Source organism: Papio anubis, unplaced genomic scaffold (assembly GCF_008728515.1).
Source record: "Papio anubis isolate 15944 unplaced genomic scaffold, Panubis1.0 scaffold793, whole genome shotgun sequence".
NCBI classification, from domain to species: domain Eukaryota; kingdom Metazoa; phylum Chordata; class Mammalia; order Primates; family Cercopithecidae; genus Papio; species Papio anubis.
The window spans coordinates 1-23,746 of record NW_022168154.1 but is presented as its reverse complement, the minus strand read 5'-3'; the positions used below and the strand labels follow the sequence as shown (position 1 = coordinate 23,746).

Genomic DNA, 23,746 nt, shown 5'->3' with positions numbered 1-23,746 from the left:
TGGAAGCAAGAAGATCTGGACCGGACTCAAGAGGGAAGGGAAGCAAGAAGATCTGGACCGGACTCCAGAGGGAAGGGAAGCAAGAAGATCTGGACTGGACTCCAGAGGGAAGGGAAGCAAGGAGACCTGGACCGGACTCAAGAGGGAAGGGAAGCAAGAAGATCTGGACTGGACTCCAGAGGGAAGGGAAGCAAAGAGACCTGGACTGGACTCCAGAGGAAAGGGAAGCAAGGAGACCTGGACTGGACTCAAGAGGGAATGGAAGCAAGGAGATGGGACAGCAAGCAGACAGCTGAAGTGTTCTACAGTGGAAGATGGGCTGCCCCGGGGTGGCTTCATCTAAGATGAGAGATAATACCACCTTAGAAAGATGGGGAGTGACCCAACCATGCAAGAAACGCCTGGCACTGCAGCCAGAGGAGACTGAGGAGCAAAGACAATGACAAGTGAAGCGGGCTCTCGGGGAGACTGGAGGTTGGGCACATGGTGCTGGGAAGACACAGGCCATCTGCCTCCAGGCAAGATGGAGTCACAGGAGCTAGGTTAACTTTCCCTTTAAAACCACCAAGAAGCCGGGCGCGGTGGCTCAAGCCTGTAATCCCAGCACTTTGGGAGGCCGAGACGGGCGGATCACGAGGTCAGGAGATCGAGACCATCCTGGCTAACATGGTGAAACCCCGTCTCTATTAAGAAATACAAAAAACTAGCCGGGCGAGGTGGCGGGCGTCTGTAGTCCCAGCTACTCGGGAGGCTGAGGCCGGAGAATGGCGTGAACCCGGGAGGCGGAGCTTGCAGTGAGCTGAGATCCGGCCACTGCACTCCAGCCTGGGCGACAGAGCGAGACTCCGTCTAAAAAAAAAAAAAAAAAACCACCAAGAAACCAAATAAGATAGATGAAATGATCGTTTTCTAGATGTGGGACATAGGGCAACAAAGGACATGGATTCCTACGTGACATGAGACCTTTTTTCTTTTTCTTTTTTTTTTTTTTTGAGAGAGTCTTGCTCTGTCACCCAGGCTGAAGAACAGTAGCGCAGTCCTGCAACCTTGGCTCACCGCAACCTCCACCTCCTGGGTTCAAGTGATTCTCACCTCAGCGTCCTGAGTAGCTGGGATTACAGGCACACACCACCAGGTACGGCTAATTTTTTATTTTTTATTTTTAGTAGAGACGGGGTTTCACCATGTTGGTTAGGCTGGTCTCGAACTCCTGACCTTGTGATCCGCCCGCCTTGGCCTCCCAAAGTGCCGGGATTCCAGGCGTGAGTCATCATGCCCGGCTTGACATGAGACATTAAAGTAACCCCCACAGGTCCAGCCCACTGCCCTGAGGGAAGTCCCAGGCTGTGCCCAGGGAGTGGGAAGTCAGGTGGGAACCCAGTGTATGGCTGCGTGAAAGAGAAAAAGAGAATGCAGGAGATGGGGAGGCTGAGTGCATAGGCCAGACGGCAGGAGGAGCTCCAGAGAACCGCAGGGCCCAGGCCCCAGCACATTGTCGGCCAGGTTCTTTGCAAAGCACAGATGTGATGAAACTACCCAAGGCTCATGGAAGAACCACCTGAGAGGATCAGAAGTGTAACAATATATGTCATTCACGTGCAGGGCCTGAAATGGTTAACCGTCCCCCCGCCCAGAAAATCTTGTGATTCCCGGAGCCCTGCCTTGGTGATAGGAAACAGGTCCCACACCACACGGTTCCACTCACACCTAACACATTTTAAAAACAAGATATGAAAGGATCACACTGTTTCCAAGAAACTTGGCTGCATCTCAGAACAAATATCAAATACTTAAAGAAATACAAAAATACTAAGCCCTGAATAAAGTAAAACTCAATTTAACCAAAAATGACCACGCACGCAAAGAAAGCAGCAGGATGGTGTGACCTGTGACAGTGAGAAATATCCACCCACAGACGTCGTCCAGACCTGACACAGATGGTAAAATTAACTGAGAAGGATGGTAAAAGTTACCATAACTGTATTCCATATGTTCACAAAGTCAGGTAAGGACATAAAAGTTACAAAAATAAGAAAGAAAAGAGAAAAAACTTATAGAAATGAAAACTCCCATGTCTGATATTAAAAATACCTGATGAGATTAACAACAGGTTAGGCATTAGAGCAGACTTGGGAACCTGAAGACACAGTAACAGAAACTTCCCAAAATCAAACAGAAAATGAGAAGCACGACGAGCTCCGAGGATCAGTCAGCTGATCAGTCAGCTGCGGACAACATCGAGCAGCTCAGCTCCAGTGTAGCATCAGACCCTGGCACAGTCCGCCCCCAACCCAGAGCAATCTACACACGTGAACAGAGAGCGCTGGACCCAGAGCAATCTACACACGTGAACAGAGAGCACCGGAAACCACCACCACATGGACAAAGAGGTGTGCTTTTTTGCTTGTTATAATTTAAATCTCTTTTAAAAATAACTGACTTTTAAATAAAAATAAAAACAATATATTGTCAGTTTATAAGTAACCGCAAAATGCATGATGACCAAAGCATCCAGGCCACGAGAGCAATGGCGGCAGACTGCCCTGATGCTGTGCTCTACGTGCAGCAGCACGCAGCTGCTTCACAGGTAGACTGGGTTAGCCGAAAGCAGTGGAACAAGACGCAAAGAAATCACTAAAACAGCAAAACAAAGAAGGCTACTCCACAAGAAAACAGAAAAAGAGGGAAAGAGGAACGAAGAACGGATGAGTCAAAAAACAGAACACGCCTAGCACTCAATCTCGGTTTCTGATATCACTCTCCAATGAAGGACCCAGCGCTCCTTGGAGAAATGGCTGATTCTAAGACTGAAGCAAGGAGAGAAAACCAAAACCAAACAAAATAACCACGAAAAGCCCTACGTTGATGGGGCATGTCAAAAGGAGCCAACCAGAACTCCTGATGGCCAAAGCTAGAACAATTTGAGCAACAAAATGAAGCAGTATTAGATTATAACGAAAAGGATAAAACAAACATTCCTGAATCCACACTGCTATAAATAGTTGAATAAGTAAATAAAGGAGAAGAGACAAATCTCCCATACATAAGAATTTTAAATAATTTACGAAGATTCGTGTCCTCATAGAGGGGGACTGTAAATCCCCAATTCCTTGAGTGTGGGCCGTACGCAGCGACTTCCTTCCAAACAGTACAACACAGAAATGGGGAGGGAAAGGGTAACTTCACAGTGAGAAACCCAGTAAACAGCCAGGCGATCAAGATCCACACCAACAGTGACATGTCACGCTGGCAGTGTGCACCTTGACATACGTGATGAAAATGGTGTTTTAACCTCTCAAACCCATTAACACTGCAGCATCACAATGAGAAAACATCCAATTCTAATAGAAAAGGATGCTACAAACCACTTGACTAGTACTCTTCAGAACTATTATATCAAAATTACCACAAACAAGGAAAGCCTGGGAGACTGTTATAGCCAAGAGGAGCCTAAGGAGACATAACAATTAAATATAATGTGGTTCTCAGCTGAGATCTTGAAACAGAAAAAGGACGTCAGGTTACAACGTATCACTACTGGTTCAGTGATGGGGACAAATGCACCATATTAATGTGAGACGTTAATAGTAAGAAAAACTGGGTGCCAGGTGTATGGGAACTGTGTTCAATCGTCTCCATCTGTCTGTAAGTCTAAAACTATTCTAAAACCAACAGCAAGATGAGAGACCTAAACCGAACCAAAGCAATTACCACACTAAATGTTAACATTCTAAATAGAAGACAAAAAAGCAAAACCCAAATGTTATCTTATCTACAACAAATGCACTTTATTAAATACACAAATAGGTTAAAGTAAAAAGGATATAAGGTATACCATATTAAGGCTAGTCAAAAGAAACCTGGAGTGATTACATTAACATGAGACAAAGTAAATTGAGAGCAAATACTATTACTAAAGATAAAGACAGGGGTCAATCAATCAAGAGGCCACAAAAATCTTAACAAGTCTTCAAATACATGAAGCAAAAACTGATAAAAAACTAAAAGGATAGGCCGGGCGCGGTGGCTCAAGCCTATAATCCCAGCACTTTGGGAGGCCGAGACGGGCAGATCACGAGGTCAGGAGATCGAGACCATCCTGGCTAACACAGTGAAACCCCGTCTCTACTAAAAAAAATACAAAAAAACTAGCTGGGTGAGGTGGCGGGCGCCCGTAGTCCCAGCTACTTGGGAGGCTGAGGCAGGAGAATGGCGTGAACCCGGGAGGCAGAGCTTGCAGTGAGCTGAGATCTGGCCACTGCACTCCAGCCTGGGCGACAGAGCGAGACTCCGTCTCAAAAAAAAAAACCAACCAAACAAACAAAAAAAACCCTAAAAGGATAAACAGACAAATGCATAAATTAATAGAACCTTTCTTTCAATAGCTGACAGAACAATTAGGCAGAAATCAGGAAGCGCATAGTAATCCTGAACACTGTCACTCAACCTGACCTCATTAACACTGACAAAATGTTCCCCACAGCAACAGCAAAACACACACTCTTCTCAAGGACCAATGGAATATTTAACAAGACAGCCCATATTTGAAGCCATAAAACAAGACAATATATTTAAAGAAATTCAAGTCATACAAAGTATGTTCTTTGACCATAATGAAATTAAACCAGAAATTAATAAAAGCAAGATCCCTGGAAAACCCCCAAATATTTGTAAACTAAATCAAATACCTCTGTATTACCTATGAATCAAAGAAAAAAAAATGAAAAAAGAAATAAAGTATTTGGAAGTAACTGAAAATGAAACAAGGCATCTAAATTCCAGAGATTCTGCTTAAGCACTACTGATGGGGAAAATAGTGAAACTAAATGACTGTATCAGAAAATAAGAAAGGCCTTGTATTAATGAGCTCTGCTTCTACCTTAGGACACAGGAGAAAGGGTAAATTAAACCCAAAGAAATCAGAAGAGAGTACATTACAAACATCAGAAGAAAGACAATGAAATAGGAAAGAGTAAAATAAATGAGAAAAGTCGATAAAATGAAAACACTAACTTTTTTTTTTTTTTTTGAGATGCAGTTTTCCTCTGTCCCCCATGCTGGAGTGCAATGGTGCGATCCTGGTTCACTGCAACCTTCATCTCCTGGGTTCAAGCAGTAAACTTGCCTCAGCCTCCCAAGTAGCTGGGACCACAGGCGCCCACTACCACACCTGGCTAATTTTTGTATTTTTAGTAGAGATGGGGTTTCACTATGTTGGCCAGGCTGGTCTCGAACTCTTGACCTCAGGTGATCTGCCCGCCTCAGCCTCTCAAAGTGCTTGGGATTACAGGCGTGAGCCACCATGACCAACGGAAAACACTTTTTGATAAGGTCAATAAAACTAGCAAACTTCTACCCAGATCGATTGGGGTTATAAAGACGACACAAATGACCAGTAACAGGGATGAGTGATGTAGCATGACTACAGATTTCACAGGTGATAACAGAGTATTATGAGCAACTCTGTGCCGCAAATCCCACAACTCAGATGAAATAGACCAAATCTTTGTAAATACATAAACCAAAGCTCCCTCGAGAAGAAATAAATGGGTAGCACTATGAAAAAAGAAACTGTAGTTGAAAGCTTTCCCACAAATAAAACTCCTGCCCAGGTGGGATGCAGTGGCTCACACTTGTAATCTCAGCACTTGGAGAGGCTGAGGTGAGCGGATCGCTTGAGCTCAGGAGTACAGAGACCAGCCTGGGCAACATGGTGAAACTCCGTCTCTACAGAAAATACAAAAATTAGCCAAACATTGTGGTGTGCTACTGTAGTCCCAGCTACTTGGGAGGCTAAGGCGGGAGAATCGCCTGAGACCAGGAGGTTGGGAATGAGTGAGCCATGATCATACTACTGTACTCCAACCTGGGTGGCAGACCAAGACTCTGTAAGTAACTAAATAAAGTAAGTTTAGTAAGAAAGAAAGAAAGGAAAGAAGAAAAAAAGGAAAACTCCTGCCCACATGACTTGTTTCCTCATATGAGGAAGAAATAATACATAACCTCTCCCAAAAACTTAAATAGAATGAAAAACACTGATATGAAAACTAGAAACCAAGATCTCAGGTGTGAAAATTCTAAGCAAAGTTTTGGTAAATGGAATCTAATAGTATATCCAAAATACACTGTATCCCGATCTACGGAGGTTTAGACCATGAACGTTGGTATCACATTTGAAAAACAATTAATACAATTCATCCTAACACACTAAAAAACAACAAATATATGCCTATCTGCATAGATGACAAATTACAATATTCATTCCTCATAAAAATCTCTCAGCAAACCAGGAAAAGAAGAGCGCCTCATCCACGTGATAAAGGGCACACACCTAAAACCACCACTAACGTTACACTTAATGGGGAAATACTGAGTGCCTCTCACAAGACCGGGGACAAGCCAAATGTTTGTCCGTTGTTTCCACTTCTGTTCACCTTTGTATTGGAGGGCCTACTAGTACAACGGGGCAGGATAAAGAAATAAAAGGCCTCAAGATTGGAAAGAAAGTAAAACGGTCTTTATTCTATAATAATCCAATCATCTATGTAGAAAATCCAATGTAACCTACAAAAAAGTGCCTAAAACTAGTAAGTGAGCATAACAAAATTTCTGGGTTTGGACTCAGTATATAAAAATTAATGTTTTGATATACTAGTAACCAACAACTGCAAATACTAATTTTAAAAATCACTTACAATAGCACCAAAAAATAAAAAATACGTATAAACGGGATAAAAGATGTAAAAGACCAGTACACTGAAAACCAAAAAATACTTCTCAGAGAAATTAAAGAAGATCTAAACAAGTAAGAGATATATCTTGTTCATGGATATTGTTCAGATGTCAACGTTCTCCAGCTGATCTAGAGATTCAATGAACCCCCAACAGAAATCTCAGCACTTTGTAGATATTAACAACCTCATTCTAATTTGCATGGAAATGCACAGGAACTAGAATTTAAGAAGTAACTCTGAAAAATAAAGTTGGGAGGCTATCACTACCTAATTTCAAGAATTATGCCTGTACAGGCATACCTCAGAGATATCATGGGTTCAGTTCCAGAGCACTGCAATCAAGCAAGTCACACAAAATTCTGTTTTCCCAGTGAATATAAAAGTTATGAGTGCACTAAACTGTTGTATATTAAATGTGAGATAGCAGTATGTCCTTTTAAAAAAAATAAAAAAACTACAATACCTTCATTTAAAAATACTCTAATGACGGCTGGGCATGCTGGCTCCAGCCTGCAATTCCAGCACTTTGGGAGGCTGAGGCAGGTGGAACACTTGGGGTCAGAAGTTCAAGACCAGCCTGGCTAACATGGCAAAACCCTATCTCTAATAAAAATTTAAAAATTAGCTGGGCATGGTGGCACACGCCTGTAGTCCCAGCTACTTGGGAGGCTGAGGCGCAAGAATCACTTGAACCCCGGAGGCAGAGGCTGCCATGAGCTGTGATCGTGCCACTGCACTCCAGCCTAAACGACGGAGTGAGATTATGTCCCAATAAAAATAATCTATTGTTGGAAAATGTTAACGATCATCTGAGCCTTCAGCAAATAATAATCTTTTCTGCTGGTCCTGCCTTGATGATGAGGGCTGACTGTTCAGGATAGAGGTTGCTGAAAACTTGGGTGGCTGTGGCAATTTCTTAAGAAAACAGCACTTTCACCAAAGATTTCTCTGCAGCGTGTAATGCTGTTTGATACCATTTTATCAACAGTGGGACTTCTTTAAAAATTAGAGTCACTCTTCTCAAACCCTGCTGCTGCTTTATCAACTAGGTTTATGGAATATTCTAAATCCTTTGTTGTCATTTCAACAATATTCACAGCATCTTCACCAGGAATAGATTCTAACTCAAGAAACCATTTTCTTTGCTCATCCATAAGAAACAAGTTTTACACATTCAAGCTGTACATGAGATTGCAGCAATTCAGTCATATTTTCAGGCTCTACTTCTGATTCCAATTCTCTTCCTATTTCTACTACATTTGCAGTGACTTTCTCCACTGGAGTTGTGAACCCCTCAAAGTCCTCCATGAGGGTTGGAATCAATGTTTCTGGTTAATGTTGACATTTTGACCTTCCCTCATGAACCACAAATGTTCTTAACAGCATCTAGAATGGTGACTCCTTTCCAGAATCCATCAGAGGAACCATCATCTATAGCAGCGAGAGCCTTATGAAATGTATTTTTTAAATAAGAAAATTTGAAAATCACAATGACTCCTTGATCCATGGGCTACAGAACGGATGTTGTGTTAGCAGACATGAAATCAACATTCGTCTCCTTGTACAACTACCAGTCAGAGCTCTTGGGTGACTAGGTATATTTTCAATGAGAAATTAAAGTCTAAAAAATACCTTTTTTTTTTTTTTTTTTTTCCTGAGCAGTAGGTCTGAACAGTAAGCTTAAAATATTCACTAAACCATGATGTAAACAGATGTCCTGTCATCCAGGCTTTGTTGTTCCACTTACAGAACACAGGAAGAGCAAATCTAGCATAATTCTTACGGGGCCAAGGATTTTCAGGATGGTAAACGGTAAATGAGCACTGGCCTCAAGTTAAAGTCACCAGCTCCATTAGCCCCTAACAAGAGAGTCGGTTTCTAATGTTGAAACCAGGATTAACTTCTTCTCTTTAGCTATGAAAGTCCTAGATGACATCTCCTCCTAATATAAGGCTATTTTGTCTCCATTGAAAATGTGTCGTTCACTGTAGTCATCTTCATCGATTATCTTACCCAGATCTTCCGGATACTTGCTGTTTCACCTTGCGTTTTACGTTATGGAGACGGCTTCTTTTCTTTAACTTCATGAACTAACCTCTATGAGCTTCACACTTTTCTTCTGCAGCTTCCTCACCTCTCAGCCTTCACAGAACTGAAGAGAGTTAGGGTCTTGCTCTGGATTAGGCTTTGGCTTAAGAGAATGTTGTGACTGGTTTTTCTATCCAGATCAAAGTTTCTTCACCTCAGCAAAAAGGCTGTTTTGCTTTCTTATCATTTCTGGGTTCACTGGAGGGGCACTTAATTTCCTTCAATGACTTTTCCTTTGCATTTACAGCTTGGCTAACTGTTTGGCTCCAGAGACCTAGTTTTCGGCCTATCTCAGCCTTTGACATGCCTTGCTCACTAGCTTAATCATTTCTAGTTTTTGATTAAAATTGAGATAAGTAAAACTCTTCCTTTCACTGGAACCCTTAGAGGAGGGAATGTAGGGTTATTAACCGCCTAATTTCAATACCGTCATGTCTCAGGGAACAGGAAGGCCCAAGCAAAGAGAGAGAGAGACAAGGGAACAGCCAGTTAGTGGAGCAGTGGGGACACGCACATCATTCATAGATTCAGTTTGCCATCTCAAAAGGCGTGGCTCCGCACAAGCCTGTAATCCCAGCACTTTGGGAGGCCGAGACAGGCGGATCACGAGGTCAGGATATCGAGACCATCCTGGCTAACATGGTGAAACCCCATCTCTAAAAAAAAAAAAATACAAAAAATTAGCCGGGCGTGGTGGCGGCGCCTGTGGTCCCAGCTACTCGGGAGGCTGAGGCAGGAGAATGGCGGGAACCCGGGAGGCGGAGCTTGCAGTGAGCCAAGATCGCGCCACTGCACTCCAGCCTGGGAGACAGTGAGTCTCAAAAAAAAAAAGGCGTGGCTCCTGGCGCCCCAAAACCAAAACAATGGCAGTAGTACAAAACACCGAAGATTACCGATCACCATTAGCATTAATAATAATGAAAACGCTTAAAATACTGTAAGAATTACAAAAATGTGACACAGAGACATGAAGTGAATACCATGCTATTGGAAAAATGGTGCCAATTACTTGCTTGATGCAGGGTTGCCAAAAATCTTCAATTTATAAAGAACATGGTAGCTGCAAAGCACAATGAAGAGAAGCACAATAAAGCAAGCTATGCCGACAAGCCAAGCAGTGCACTACTGGGGTCAGAGCGGGCCAGTGCATCGATGGCACAGAAGAGACAGTCCAAAAATAAACCCAGACCCACACAGACAAATGACTTCTGACAAAGGTGCAAAGGCAGCGCTGGTGGAGAGAAGCCTTTCAACAAACAGCCGCAGATTCCTACACACAAAATGAAAATAACTTTCATCCATATTTCATACGTTATACAAAAACTAACCTAAAATGGACCTAGAAATGTAAAATCTAAAGCAATTAAACTTATAGGAGGAATATAAACCAATAGGAAGAACCATAAAAGAAAAAAATGATAAACTTGATTATATAAGAAATTTTCAAACTGTTTCTCAAAAATACTCTTAGGAGAACAAAGTATATTGCATATCTGGACTTATATCCAAAACATAGAAATAACTATCAAAAGTGAATAATAAAACAACCCAGTAAGAAAATGCACAAACAGACACAACATCAAGTAAGATATATGCATTACAAAAAAATGCTGCAAGTGAGAGCCTGGAAGTTATCACTCTGGTCTGACAAGTAAAAAATCTAAAAAAACAGAACAATTAACAACTCTTCTTAGATCCTAAGTAAGGTCACAAGGCAAATAACTGCTGCCATATCGGACAGACAGACAGACAGATGAATAGAGAAGCGATCACAACGTATGGAGCAGAAACTTTTGCAGGAACCAGGGCGAGGACAGAAAACACTGCCCTGGAACTGATGAACTGCTGGATGCTCAGGGTGACCAAGTCTGAGAGTTAAAAACTGCAGGGAGTCCCAGTCATTGGCGGGTGAGGGGGTCCTGCACTTCTGTGAGTTATACTTTCTAGAGCTCAACCAGGTCCTCATAGTGAATATGAGAGAAAAATCCCTTTGTGTTTCTGGCAGGGGTAGGAGTAAAGTAACCATTTTGAAAAATACCAGAGCACTCTGTTCTTCTTAACAAGGTCTGCCCTCAGGAAAGACAGTTTAACCAGAGTCCAACTTGCTGGGGTTTAGTCAGAGCAGAACATACCTAGAGGAAGGGAAATACCTAGCTCCTGCCTCCTCTAGCCATCCTGCCCCATCTAAGAGGGGTGGAAAAAAGAGAAGCTCCTGTGAGCTTCACAGTCCAGGCCCGGGCTCACTACAGACTGAGACTACCAGGCCTCCTGTGGAAGGCGTCCCCTACCCACACATCACCCTACAGCACTGAAGATGTAGTCACCACAGTGCCTTCCACCCAGCACACCACAGCTGGTTCTCGAGAAAGTTACAAGGCATACAAAAGGCCAAAAACACAATGTCAAGACAGAGCAAGCCTTAGAACCAGGCATGACAGGGATGTTAGAATTATGAGACAGGGAATTCAAAAGAACTAGGATAAGATGCTAAGGGCTCAAATGGATAAAGGAGACAGCAGGTAAGAACAGGTGGGCAAGGCAAGCAGAAAGATGGAAATCCCAAAGGAAAAAAAAGAAGTGTGACAGATCAAAACTACTGTAACAAATGTAGACTGCCTTTGATGGGCTATTAGGAGACTGCACATGGATGAGGACATATCAACAGAAACCTCTGTTGGGACTCAGAAAACAATACCCCAAAATGAAGGTCTCAGAAACAAAAGTTTTCTGGGTCTTGTTTTAGGTGCTTGAGACTTGAACTGTGACCGAGTGGGAGCACTCTGGTCTCCACCATCAGGGGAGACACGATTTTCAGTTCAGGTCAGGTGGCCGGTCTGAAAACAGGAACCCAAGACTTTTTGTTCTGCACACGTCAAGCGCTCGGAGTTTGTCTTAATAAGAGGTCCCGTGTGTAAGGGGCTTTTGTCATCTCAGCTCCTGCTGCCTGGTTAGCTTGTGTCAACAAGAGTCTTTGCTAATTGAGCCCATTCCTGACCGTGAATGTTTTACAGGGGATATCTTTGGAATTGCTTCTTCTATGTCCTCTCCAGGATCTATCCTGGACTTTCCATCAAGAGGTTATCGGATTGAGTCACTACTGGAATAAATACACCACTGAAAATTCTAAATGTCAATGGCCAAAAGATGGACGCTTTAAATCAGAATTGTAAATCTTAAACAGGATTTTAGAAATCTCATCCTAAACAACTGATAAAAACATCAAGAACAAAAAGGGTGCTTGGCATCACTAACCACTAGGAAACACAAGCCCATTTCTAGAAAGACCCAACAGTGCCATGGTTAGCCTTAAACATTCTCTTTAAAATTAAAGAGCAAAAATCTGACCTAAAACAAAATTAAAAAGAAATGAGTTACCAAGCCATAAAGACGTGGAGGAAGCTTAAATGTATGTTACTAAATGAAAGAAACCAATCTGAGAAGGCGACATCCTGCAGGATTCCAACCCTATGACATTCTGAAAAAGGTAAAACTATGGAGACAGTGAAAAAACCAATGGTTGCCAGGGGTTGGGGTAGGGAGGGGTGAGTAGGCAAAACACAGTATGACTTTTAGGGCAGGGAAACTACTCTCTCTGATGCTACAATGGAGGGTACATGTCATTATACATTTCTCCAAACCCACAGAACATACACCACCAAGAGTGAGCCCTCATGTAAACTATAGACTGCAGGTGATGGTGATGTGTCAATACAGGATCATCAGTGATAACACAGGCGCCCTCTAGTGAGGGACTGTGGACAGCGGAGGAGGCCACCCATGTGTGGGGGTGGGGGAGTGATGTGCCAGTAGAGGATCAGTGATAACACAGGCACCCTCTGGTGAGGGAATGTGGACAGCGGAGGAGGCCATGCACGGGTGGGGGTGGGGGGAGGGGAGCATATGGGAGATCTCTATGCCTTCCACTCAAATTTGCTGTGAACCTGAAAAGTGCTCTAAAAAAATAGTCTTTTTTAAAAAAGATGTTTTGATACTAGTCCTTAGGGAAATATAAGGGTCATAAGGGTCATAAGGATGTGGTGCTTTAATCTACTACTGGTTGAGAATAGAAAATGGTACCACCACTTTGGAAAACTGCTTTACCATTTCTTAAAAGGATAAACATGCCTACGAGATGATCCAGCTACTCCATTCCAAGGTATTTTACCCAAGAGAAATGAAAACATAAGTTTATATGAAATCTTGCTGACAAATGTTCACTTTTATAAATACTTTATTTATTGGTAAAGCCACATTTTGAAAACAATCCCCAAATCCATGAATAGGGGAGCGGAAAAACAAACTGTGATATATCCATATCATGAATACTTCTCAGCAATAAAAATAAATGATTAATTCATGTTACAACATGAATCAATCTCAAAAATAGTAACTTAAGTCAGACAAAAACAGTACACACTGTCAAATTCTATCACACGTCTGCTGTCCAGCAACTTGTGGGGCTGACGCTGGAGGATCTCTGGAGCCCAGGAGTTCAATTTTTTTTTTTTTTTTTAAAGAGAAAAAAATCTACAAAATGCAAACTGACATACAGTGACAGAAAACAGACCACTGGTTCCCTGGAGAAAGGAGAGGGCACAGGAAGCTCTTCCTGGTGATTGGGATGTTCATGACCTTGACTGTGATAAGGATTTTACAGGTACAGAACAACTTATCAAACTGGGTGGACAAAGCAAAGAGGAATGAAAGAGGTAACAAATCAGTAATGTATTATTTCCTCAATTCTCCTTAAGCTATGGAAAATCTAGGGTATACCTGAACTATATGATGTTTATTGTACATCGGTTATGCCTCACTAATGCTTTATAGGAGTGAGGGAAGGAGTTGTGGGAGGGAGATGAAGGAGGAAGACAGAGCAGAAGGTATTCTTTTTCTTCTTTTGAAAATAGTTTTAAATGCCCCCTTTAAAAAGAATCACCTTCTTTTGAAATTAAACTTTCCAGAATATACTTTAATGTGCTGTTATTTCACTTTTGATAATGTTCCCTATCTCCTATCTTCAGACAGATTTTAACATGTTATTTCACTTTTGGTAACATTATTTATCTGCCATCTTCAGGCAGATTTTCACATGTTATTTCACTGTTGATAACATTACCCATCTTCTATCCTCAAGACAAATCTTCACATCTATCTACCTCCTATCTATCTTCCATTTTCTGTATAAATTCTGACTCCAGTTCAAGATTAGGTCATTTCAATTTAGTCTGAAACTTAAATTGTTTATTTTGAACCCCTTTTACTTCCTGCCATTAGGATTCTCACTCCTTCAATGTATAATGGCCTTTTATCTTCTGTAAAAATCTGTTTTAATGATGAGGATTCCTTTCCTTTGCCATCTTAAATTCAATGGACTCTAACATGACTCCAATTTATCCCAATGTTCTGCCATTCCCAAGTCACTAACCAGTTATTGGTAAATTAACAAGGGGGATATAATCAAATTAATTGCTGAATACCGGCACTTCCTCAGATTTAGAAAACTGCTCATATAGACAGGAAATTCACTTTAAGCAAATTCAAGATGGCAAATTTATATTTACAAGAAACAAACATGGCTTAATTTTTGTGCCTTTATAAATACTTCATTCATTTTACCAAACAATTATTATTTAAAGCAACAAGCTCCACTGAAGTTTTTAAAAAAACAAAACAAAACAAAAAACTGTCACAGAACATCTACATACTCATTTTCCCTCTTAAGTGACAGTTTCTGATTTTGACAGTCTTAAGCCAACGAAATCATTCTGCATGGCTGTGCCTTACAGCATTGAGGTCTGGCCTCTCTGGCCCTGCCCAGTACATTCCCTGGTCACTGCGATAACGAAATGTCCATGGCAAGTGGGGTGGGGGAGGGGACAGGCACTGGTTAAGAACAATTGTGGTAATAAAAATGAAAACATGGGAGGCTGAGACGGGTGGATCATGAAGTCAGATCGAGACCATCCTGGCTAACATGGTGAAACCCCATGTCTACTAAAAAAATTTTTTGGTGATCCGGCCGCCTCAGCCTCCCAAAGTGCTGGGATGACAGGCGTGAGCCACCGTGCCCAGCCCAGGTTTCATCTTTTGAGACCTTACATGCTCCATGGCACCCTCCCTAAACAAGGACTCTCATCTTCTCTGCATCCACATAAGAGTGAGTTTAAAGTAGAATTAAAAGGAGGCAAAGAAAGACACATTGTTCAGAGACTGTTAATATGCTAAATAAAAAAAAATACATAAAGCAGACCATAATCCCCGGGAAAATGAACCCATAAGATATGTTTACCTGTCTCGCTATTTTCAGGCAGAGAGTCATATTCCGAGGGACCCAGAGCGAGCGCGTTCATGTCTGCTGGGTCCGACTCCTGCGGGTCTGGCAATGCTGCATTCTCATGGCTCTGGTCACCATCACCACTGGCATCCGATCCTACAGTTAGGAGTTTACCCCAAGGCAGGGTTAGAAGCATAACTTTCTCTTAGAACAAAGCTTACACTTGCAGTTACTCAACTTCTTTAACTGAATTGTAAAAGACCTCTGGACTCTCAGGCACTGCCACATACCATGACACAGTTGTGAATGAACAACAACATCTTAAAGACAGATTAAAATGGCAACAAAAGCACAGGCCTGAAAGCCGGGGGCTGCACACCACAGCCATGCTCAACTTACCCTGTGGGCCACGGTCTGCGTGGTGGCCAGCCGCCTCCTCCCATGCGGCACTCACACCGTCAGCAGCACTGCTTGCTTCCAGATGTAACACAGGAGCCCCCCACACTTCTGCATTAGGGTTCAGCTCTGAAACCTTAGTTGCTGGTACCTAGGAAGAAATAGGAGACAGACATTTGTATCCAAATGTCAACCAAATACAATTTTACTCCTTAATGCAGAGTTAAGGGACATCTGATACAGGCTCCAAAGGCTCAGCCTATGTATTTACACACACCTTTGGGATGAAATCAGGTTCAAAATTAAAAAAAAAAGAAAATGCAGTCAGGATTCCATCAAATTCCCCCCAAGTTTTAAGTTCCTCCTCCCAAGACCAAGGCTTGCAGAGATGGGGAAGGACCGGCCTGCCACCAAAAGATTCAGTATTTCACAAACTGTACCTGAGGAATAGCTGGTGACTTCCTAGACTCCTAATAAAATCAAATTCAGGGTTTTACAAACTTGAATACAATGTAGATGAATAAAATTCTACACAGAAAGCTTAAAAAAGTCAGCAGTGCACGGTGGCTCACGCCTGTAAACCCAGCACTTTGGGAGGCCAAAGCGGGCGCATCATCTGAGGCCAGGAGTTCATGACCAGCCTGGGCAACACGGCTCTACTAAAAATACAAAATTAGCCAGCAGTGGTGGCGCGCGCCTGTAATCCCAGCTACTTGAGAGGCTGAGGCAAGAGAATCACTTGAACTCAGGAGGCAGGGGTTACAGGGAGATGAGATCGCACCATTGCACTCCAACCTGGGCGACAGAGCAGAACTCCATCTCTAAAACAAAAAAAAGAAAGAAAGCTTCAAAAAGTCACATAAACAAAAGGTGTAGAAAATGAAAATTGCTCCTAAGAACAAAGGTGTTCTAATAGGTCTGTCAGGGATACTGTAGGATGAGAAAGCTCAGGCATCCTTTGAGGAAGAAGATAAAATATCTCACATTTTTCACAGAACTACCTGTTCCCATTCCCAATACAGCTTCAGTATCACCTTGATAGAGAATCCACAGGTGACCATGAGGCTGCTAGTCCAGTGTTCCGGACAATGGGCTCTCAGATCACTGGGGCTGAGGCCAAAGCTGCCATGGACAGCTGTGAACATGGGCTAAACCTCACCTGGAAGACAGAACAACTCCTGCCATCAACATGATGCCTGGCACATACCAAGCTCATCGGTCATCACGACAGTCACGCATGCCCAGTTAGTCCGACAGGGCAGTCCTCTACTCAAAGCCCTCCTGCATCAGCTTGGCTCATCTGGAGTGAAAGACGAAGTTCCCACTGCAGTCACAGAGCCCTCCTGTGCTCCCTGCTCCCTGGCCTTGTCCACTTCCAAGCACACTGACCTCCTTGCTGTCTCTAGGCACACTGGCACTTTCGCTCTTCCCATCCGTCTGTCCAGAACATCCTGCCAAGAGACCGGGGACTGGTGGTCCTTCTTGACATAGAGTATAAACCCACAACAGTCCCCCACCATGTGGATACTCCCTACTCCCTGCTTTTTCTGATACAAGCCTTTCTTATGCTTACACACCTTGAAGCACTCCCCTGAAGTCTAAAGAAAAGTCAAATGTCCAAACACACAATCCTTCAACAAACTTACACATTATTTGCCTTTTCAAATGTACCACACACCTTCACACCACAGTGCAGGAAGTCAAAGTTTCTGGAGGAAGGGACAGGTCCCTGGTACCCGGTGCCCCGTGGACCCAGGCTGCAAGCTGGGAGCAGTTACACTGCACTACCCCAGCATGAAGCATAGACACACCAGTTTCTGTGGCCCAGAACACAGGAGAAGGGCTGGGAAGCACCACCATGGGCCGTCAAGAAAACAATGGGTGCATTAACAGTTTTTAAAAGACAGAATAAATCCACATTGGCTCAGGTCATGAGGCTGGTAGGAAAAAACATAAAACTATTTCTGAAACTGAGAGAAGGCGGCTGATGTGGTTAAACTTAGGTATACACTTTGTTCGTTCCTGCTCCTCCAGTCACTGGACCACCAATGAGCATCATGCCAATAAAACCAAATGCTTCAATGGGGACCTATCTGGAATTCTTTTTCCTTTTTTTAAAGTACTGGTGATAGGGCAAATAATTGGGTTCCTTCAAGAATATTATAATCAAGAAACACCAATTCTTCAATTTTCCCTCTTGCATTACATCTAAATTTCATTTTTGGCCTCTGCTTCTGCACAGTGTTACTTGCACTCTTCTCTCTCATTAACCCATCTGTCCAACAAGTGCCTCCGACATGTTCACCAGCATGCTTGTGCCAGGCACAGCGCTGAGCTGGCAGGTGTGATGGTGAAGGAAACAGACAAGAGCTCATGGAGCTACATGAGGGGGCAGGAGACAGCCACAGGTCACCCACAACACTGGCTCTGGCAGCATTCACACCTTTCCGCCTGTTCTGTTGTCTTTGTCAATTCATTTCTCTATTCTCTTTCCTACTCTAATACTTCCATGCATCGCCTTTCCTAGTTAGACCCAGTCTCTTTCCACCACCACACAGTCCAGTTTTCCAGCCTTGGTTCCATTCCATCCACTTCGCTGGCTCCCCTCAGCTCATGCACATACTACACATGCTTTAAATTCCCAACACTAACTAATAGTAACCTTCTCTATTATTAGCACCTTTTGCAGTTGAGTGTCCTTCAGTACCAAAATATATTTTGTAGTTTATTAATACAGACCAACAGCACTTTGAAAGCAGTGACAGCATGGCTGTTGGGGCCCCCATGGCCCTCATGCTCCTCCCATTCCAGGGTGGCAGTCACCATGGGCATTCCGTTCACTGTAGTACTACTGATAGCTAGCACAGTCCCGAATTCAGTAGGGAGGTGCTCAAGATAAATGAGGAATGAATCAATGTTTAATAAATAACATAAATTTACATTTTCCACTATTTGACAACTTCTGCAAGGTTTTATGCCACAAATGACTAGGACTCTACCCTTAACCAGTGACTACCTCTTAGTGAAGAAGTCCAAATCAAGTGTATGCAGTTAGGAAATGTTCAATCAATCCTGTGACTGAAGAGATGTGACCAGGAATGAAAGAATGAAGACGTCTTTTGAGGCTTAATGACATTCAAGGATCTACCGTGTGCTGAGCACATTCTACGCACTTCCTTGTACTGAATTAGAACAAGTCTTGGAGGCAGTTATTAACTGGACTCATTTCACAAATGAAAAAACCAAGGCAGAGAAAGGTTAAGTAACTTGCCCATAAAAACGATGGTTAATTAGAAAGTTAGATTCTAAGCAATTGTGTTCAGCAAAATACAACATTCACCAAGAGTTCATTAACTTATAATTTACAAGAGAAATAGTTTGTATTAAACAAAGATCTGAATCTCCTACTATTTCTATAAAATATGGCTATTCTCTTGCAGTCATATGGAACTCTAAATGGTTATCAAGAACTCCAGCGTCGGGCCGGGTGTGGTGGCTCATGCCTGTAATCCCAGCATGTTGGGAGGCCAAGATGGGCAGATCACTTGAGGTCAGGAGTTCAAGGCCAGGCTGGCCAACATGATGAAACCCCCGTCTCTACTAAAAATACAAAATTAGCTAGGTGTGGTGGCACACACCTGTAATCCCAGCTACTCAGGAGGCTGAGGCAGGAGAATCATTTGAACTCAGGAGGCGGAGGTTGCAGTGAGCCGAGATGGCACCCCTGCACTCCAGCCTGGGCGACAGAGCAAGACTCTATCCTTTAAATAAATAAATAAACAAACAAACTCCAGTGTCGTCTACTTGACTATAAGTCTTATTTTTTCCATTAAAAATGTATGGCCAAGCAATGGTTATTAAAACCACAGGTAAGCGGACCTTAACAGCCACATTCCAAAGTGAACATGCCTGAGTTCAGATGCTTAAATAAACCCTTCTACCCCACCCACCCTGTGAGAAACACTAGGCTCCACTTTGAAAAATAACATATCAACTAATAAGTTTGTATACTATGGACATGAGACACAACAGTCTCTCTGACAAGTTACTGAGTAGGAACCAGAGTGACTAATACTGCAGAAGGGGGACTGGCCAATGAGGCATAGAAAGCAGGTGAGAGACGGGGGAAAGAAATATTCCATGCAAGCCCCAACCACTCCTAGAGATGCACTAAAAAGTTTAGTAATTCAGGGCAATTTGCTGACTCCGGAACCATACAAGGCTCTACCTCCAGTTCTTCATTTGTGAAATGGAGTAACAATTGTTATATTAAGATTTGCTACAAAAAAAGACACCTGTAACAGCACTTTGAAAACTGAAGTTCTGAAAGGCAAGGCACCATCGTTAAATGTGGTAATGCCTCATATTAGAATACTGTTTGGGAATACCTCATAATGGAAAAGCTAATTTAAAACTGGAAGCACACCTCTCACTTAGGCATCATTTATGCTCTGTGTTGACATCTGAGGCAGTGACACTGGTAACCAACTGAAAATTACGTCACTTCTGTAAAAGATTAACTGCAGATTATCTTAAAGATGTAGTTTTATACTGTTTTGCCTCCACAACCATTTAAGGAGCAAAACTAATGAATTTGAACATAACTCTCTCCAGAAAAACTCCCAATGTGGGCATGGAAGTAAAAGAGGTTGATGGATCATTCCTTACGTTATAGAAGGGGATTTCTACTTGTTTATTTCCATACAGTAAGTGTTGACATTTAAGTCATCTTTATCTCCTTAATATCAATACTTTTTCTTGCTTCATTGCCCACAAAAATCACAAATAAACCACTGGCTGAATAATGAGATCTTGCTACTCTGAGTATGTGCTTTCAATCACACTGCTTCAAGAAATGTCTGTTTTGTGAGCAAAACTAATTTCCTGTTGTTGAATGTTGCCATTTATTACAGAACTTCTAGAAAGATGTTCAAATTAGCTGCCCATAGAATCATTTGCTAAGCTTCTTCCAAACCAGAGGGGCAGCCCCATCTTGGGGTTCTGAAAGAGAAAGAACTCCACAATGATTGTAACTGCAAGAAGACAGAACCAAGATTTTATAGTCAGTTAAAAGCAGCAAATTCTACCTGCCTCAGACACATACAAAGATATCAGGAAGCACAGATTTTTTTTTTTTTTTTGAGACGGAGTCTTGCTCTGTCGCCCAGGCTGGAGTGCAGTGGCCGGATCTCAGCTCACTGCAAGCTCCGCCTCCCGGGTTCACGCCATTCTCCTGCCTCAGCCTCCCGAGTAGCTGGGACTACAGGCGCCCGCCACCTCGCCCGGCTAGTTTTTTGTATTTTTTAGTAGAGACGGGGTTTCACCGTGTTAGCCAGGATGGTCTCGATCTCCTGACCTCGTGATCCGCCCGTCTCGGCCTCCCAAAGTGCTGGGATTACAGGCGTGAGCCACCGCGCCCGGCCAGATTTTTAGATAAGTTTGTCTTTTGCAGTGTGACTTACACCTTCAATGGGCTCACAGGCTTACTAAATCAACTACACTGCCCACGAGATAAGATGCCCTCAAAGGGCTCTGACTGCACTGCGGCCAGGAAGACAGAAGAGCTGGCAAAATTCACAGACAGAAAAAAGTCAACACAGAGCTGTGTAGGACAACTAGCAGGGCATGCTTTAGTGCTAACAAGAGTTTGCACACAAACTCTGGCTTAAGTACACCAAACAAGAATTCATATTCTCCAATCTGGAAATCATTGTTAGAGTAATTCACAGCCATATATAAGTATTCAAACAACTACCCACTGTTTAGAATAAATCTTTATTAATTTTAAGTTAAAAACAATTAAAATGGGCTGGCCTGGTGGCTCATGCCTGTAATGTCAGCACTTTGGGAGGCTGAGGCGGGTGGATCTCCTGAGGTCAGGAGTTCAAAACCAGTCTGGCCAACATAGCGAAATCCCGTCTTTAAAAATACAAAAATTAGCCAGGCGTAGTAGCACATGCCTGTAATCCCAATTACTTGGGAGGTTGAGTCACGAAAATTACTTGAACCCGGCAATCACCTGAACTTGGGAGGTGGAGGCTGTAGTAAGCCGAGATCGCACCACTCGACCTGGGTGACAGAGTCAGACTCTGTCTCAAAAAATAAATAAAAGTAATTAAAAAATTAAAATGTATAGCCTAGCATACTGCAGCACAACAGTAAAACAGAGAAAACATACTTACGAACTGTCCGTCTCTATCATGCCATCCCCAAATAACACCGTCCTCTGACACCGGTAGCTGAGGAGTGTTTTCTGAAAACGAAGCAATTTCCAAGCCCTGTGGCTTGTGGTGTAGATCCTCACTAAATACTGTTTCACCTTCTAGTGCACCTTTTGTGACTGTATTAGTCCAGAGATAGCGCACTTGATACCCACCACAACCACTGGCTAGTCTTTCAGAAAATACTGGATTTCCTAACCCTCCCATTGGGTAATAAGAAAATTCACTCAAAAAACAGGAGACTCCTTCTGGGACACTCTGCCAATTCACTTTTGAGGGATGTTCAGATCTATTTAGGATACCTTCTGTGAGTGATGAAATGTGGCCACTACTTGGTACGACAGTGTCTTTGTTGTCCACGGGGACAGCGGGAATCCCCTGGGCCGCATTGCAGGGGGCAGCTGTGTATCTGTCCACTAGGGCGGGATCAACACCAACCAAAAAGAAATGCCCACTGGAAGTGTCACGTGACTCTATTTTCTCAAAACTCACCTTAGCATTTCCCATAAAACCCATTTCACCATTTAAAGTCAACTGTTTAAGAGTGGACTTGGTGTTTCCTTCTTTGAAACGGTGTGCACGTTCATTTGTCCCATATGGACCCAGGCAGTCAATAATTTTGGGATCAATACTATCTTTCTCCAAATAAAGTCTCTCTTCCTCTTCTTTACGTGTTAGTTTTGGTCTACTCAACCCTGATGTATTAGGACCAAAGATACCAGGAGCGTCTTCAATTGATTCACAGTAAATTCCCTTCCATTTTGCGCTTTTACCACTACTAACAGAATTCTCTACTATTTCTGACTTCTGTATAACTGGATTAAAACTCGGACTTAACGGTGGTATAACATTAAGACCATTATATTTGCAGTTGTATACTCGGTGTGTTTCATAATTTTTTTCTATTTGATTAGTTTCAAAATCAGCGTTCTCCGTTGTACTAGAACTAACGCAGGAGAGTATATCCTGACGTGGCACTGCCTCATATCTTTGTGTGCCTGTTTCCCCCTCACAGGTTGTTTTAGAATCTGACTTGACAGTCTCTATGTCATCTTCAGTTGTCTCTCTATACTTTGCTTGCAGTGATTCTTTTTCACCACTTTCTAACCTTTGAGGGTCACTCAGCTGGTCTTGTGACACACTGAATGAACTCTTCACACATATTTCACCCTCTGTTTTGTCACCTGGGCTTGTTTCCCTCTCTTCTTCCTCTGCGCAGGTGAAAACAAATATGGAGGAAATACAGTTACTGTGAAGAGATCTGGAGTGACTGGGAGACTTGCCATTGGGTGGCACTCCTTGTGCCATGCTAGGCTTTAGGCCGTCTGTCCTCTGCACCATCCCCTCCGTGTCCACCAAACGCTTCATACAAGTTTGGTCACAGGTCTGTGCTGCAGCCTCATCTATGTGACACCAAGATTTCGATTCAAAAGCCCTGACACCATGACCCTCAGCCTTCAAAACGCCACTTCTGTCCTCTTCTTGGTAAAAGGCACTATTTTCAGACTGCAGAGACACCTCTCCTCTGTCTGGCAGCAGGGAACTTCTGGCCTCCAGGCTGCAGTCCCCTCTGCGCTGCGCCTTCCTGACTAGCCCGGGAACAGGTTCCAGCTCCCAGCAGTCATCAAGCTGGCTTGGGGCTGCTTCTCTTGAATTAGCATGACCTGAGAGACACCCATTTCCAAATCTCACTGCAGTGATAGGCCTCTTGGGACTTAAATTTCTATCTAGACCAACAGGAATGATACTATCTGATTTGCTAACATCCAAGTGGAAATCATCATTGTCGCTTAGTGGTGTGATAGAGTGATTTTCTCTCTCCTTTTTAGAATGTAAACTCTGGTCGGCAATAACTGTTACCACCTCCGGGTCATTACACCCTGCAACATATGCAGTGTCAGTACAGAAACCACCAGGTGGATGTGCAGTATCAGTACAGAAGCTACCAGGTAGATGTGCAGTGTCAGTACGGAAGCTACCAGGCGGACGTGCGGTGTCAGTATGGAAGCTACCAGGTGGGTGTGCGGTGTCAA

At 43.0% G+C, this 23,746-nt stretch overlaps 1 protein-coding gene across 1 annotated transcript in view; it reads right to left on the bottom strand.

Annotated features, from left to right (window-relative positions):
* The window catches only part of LOC116268661, a 37,602-nt gene extending 13,862 nt beyond the window's left edge, over positions 1 to 23,740 (bottom strand). Inside the window, exons 1-3 of the mRNA XM_031662597.1 lie at positions 21,675 to 23,740; positions 15,496 to 15,643; positions 15,112 to 15,252 (exon numbers count right to left, since the gene is read on the bottom strand). Coding sequence (XP_031518457.1) covers positions 15,112 to 15,252; positions 15,496 to 15,643; positions 21,675 to 23,081 — 1,696 coding nt within the window. The 5' untranslated portion in view covers positions 23,082 to 23,740. The remainder of the gene's footprint in view (positions 1 to 15,111; positions 15,253 to 15,495; positions 15,644 to 21,674) is intronic.
* Positions 23,741 to 23,746: the final 6 nt, after the last annotated feature.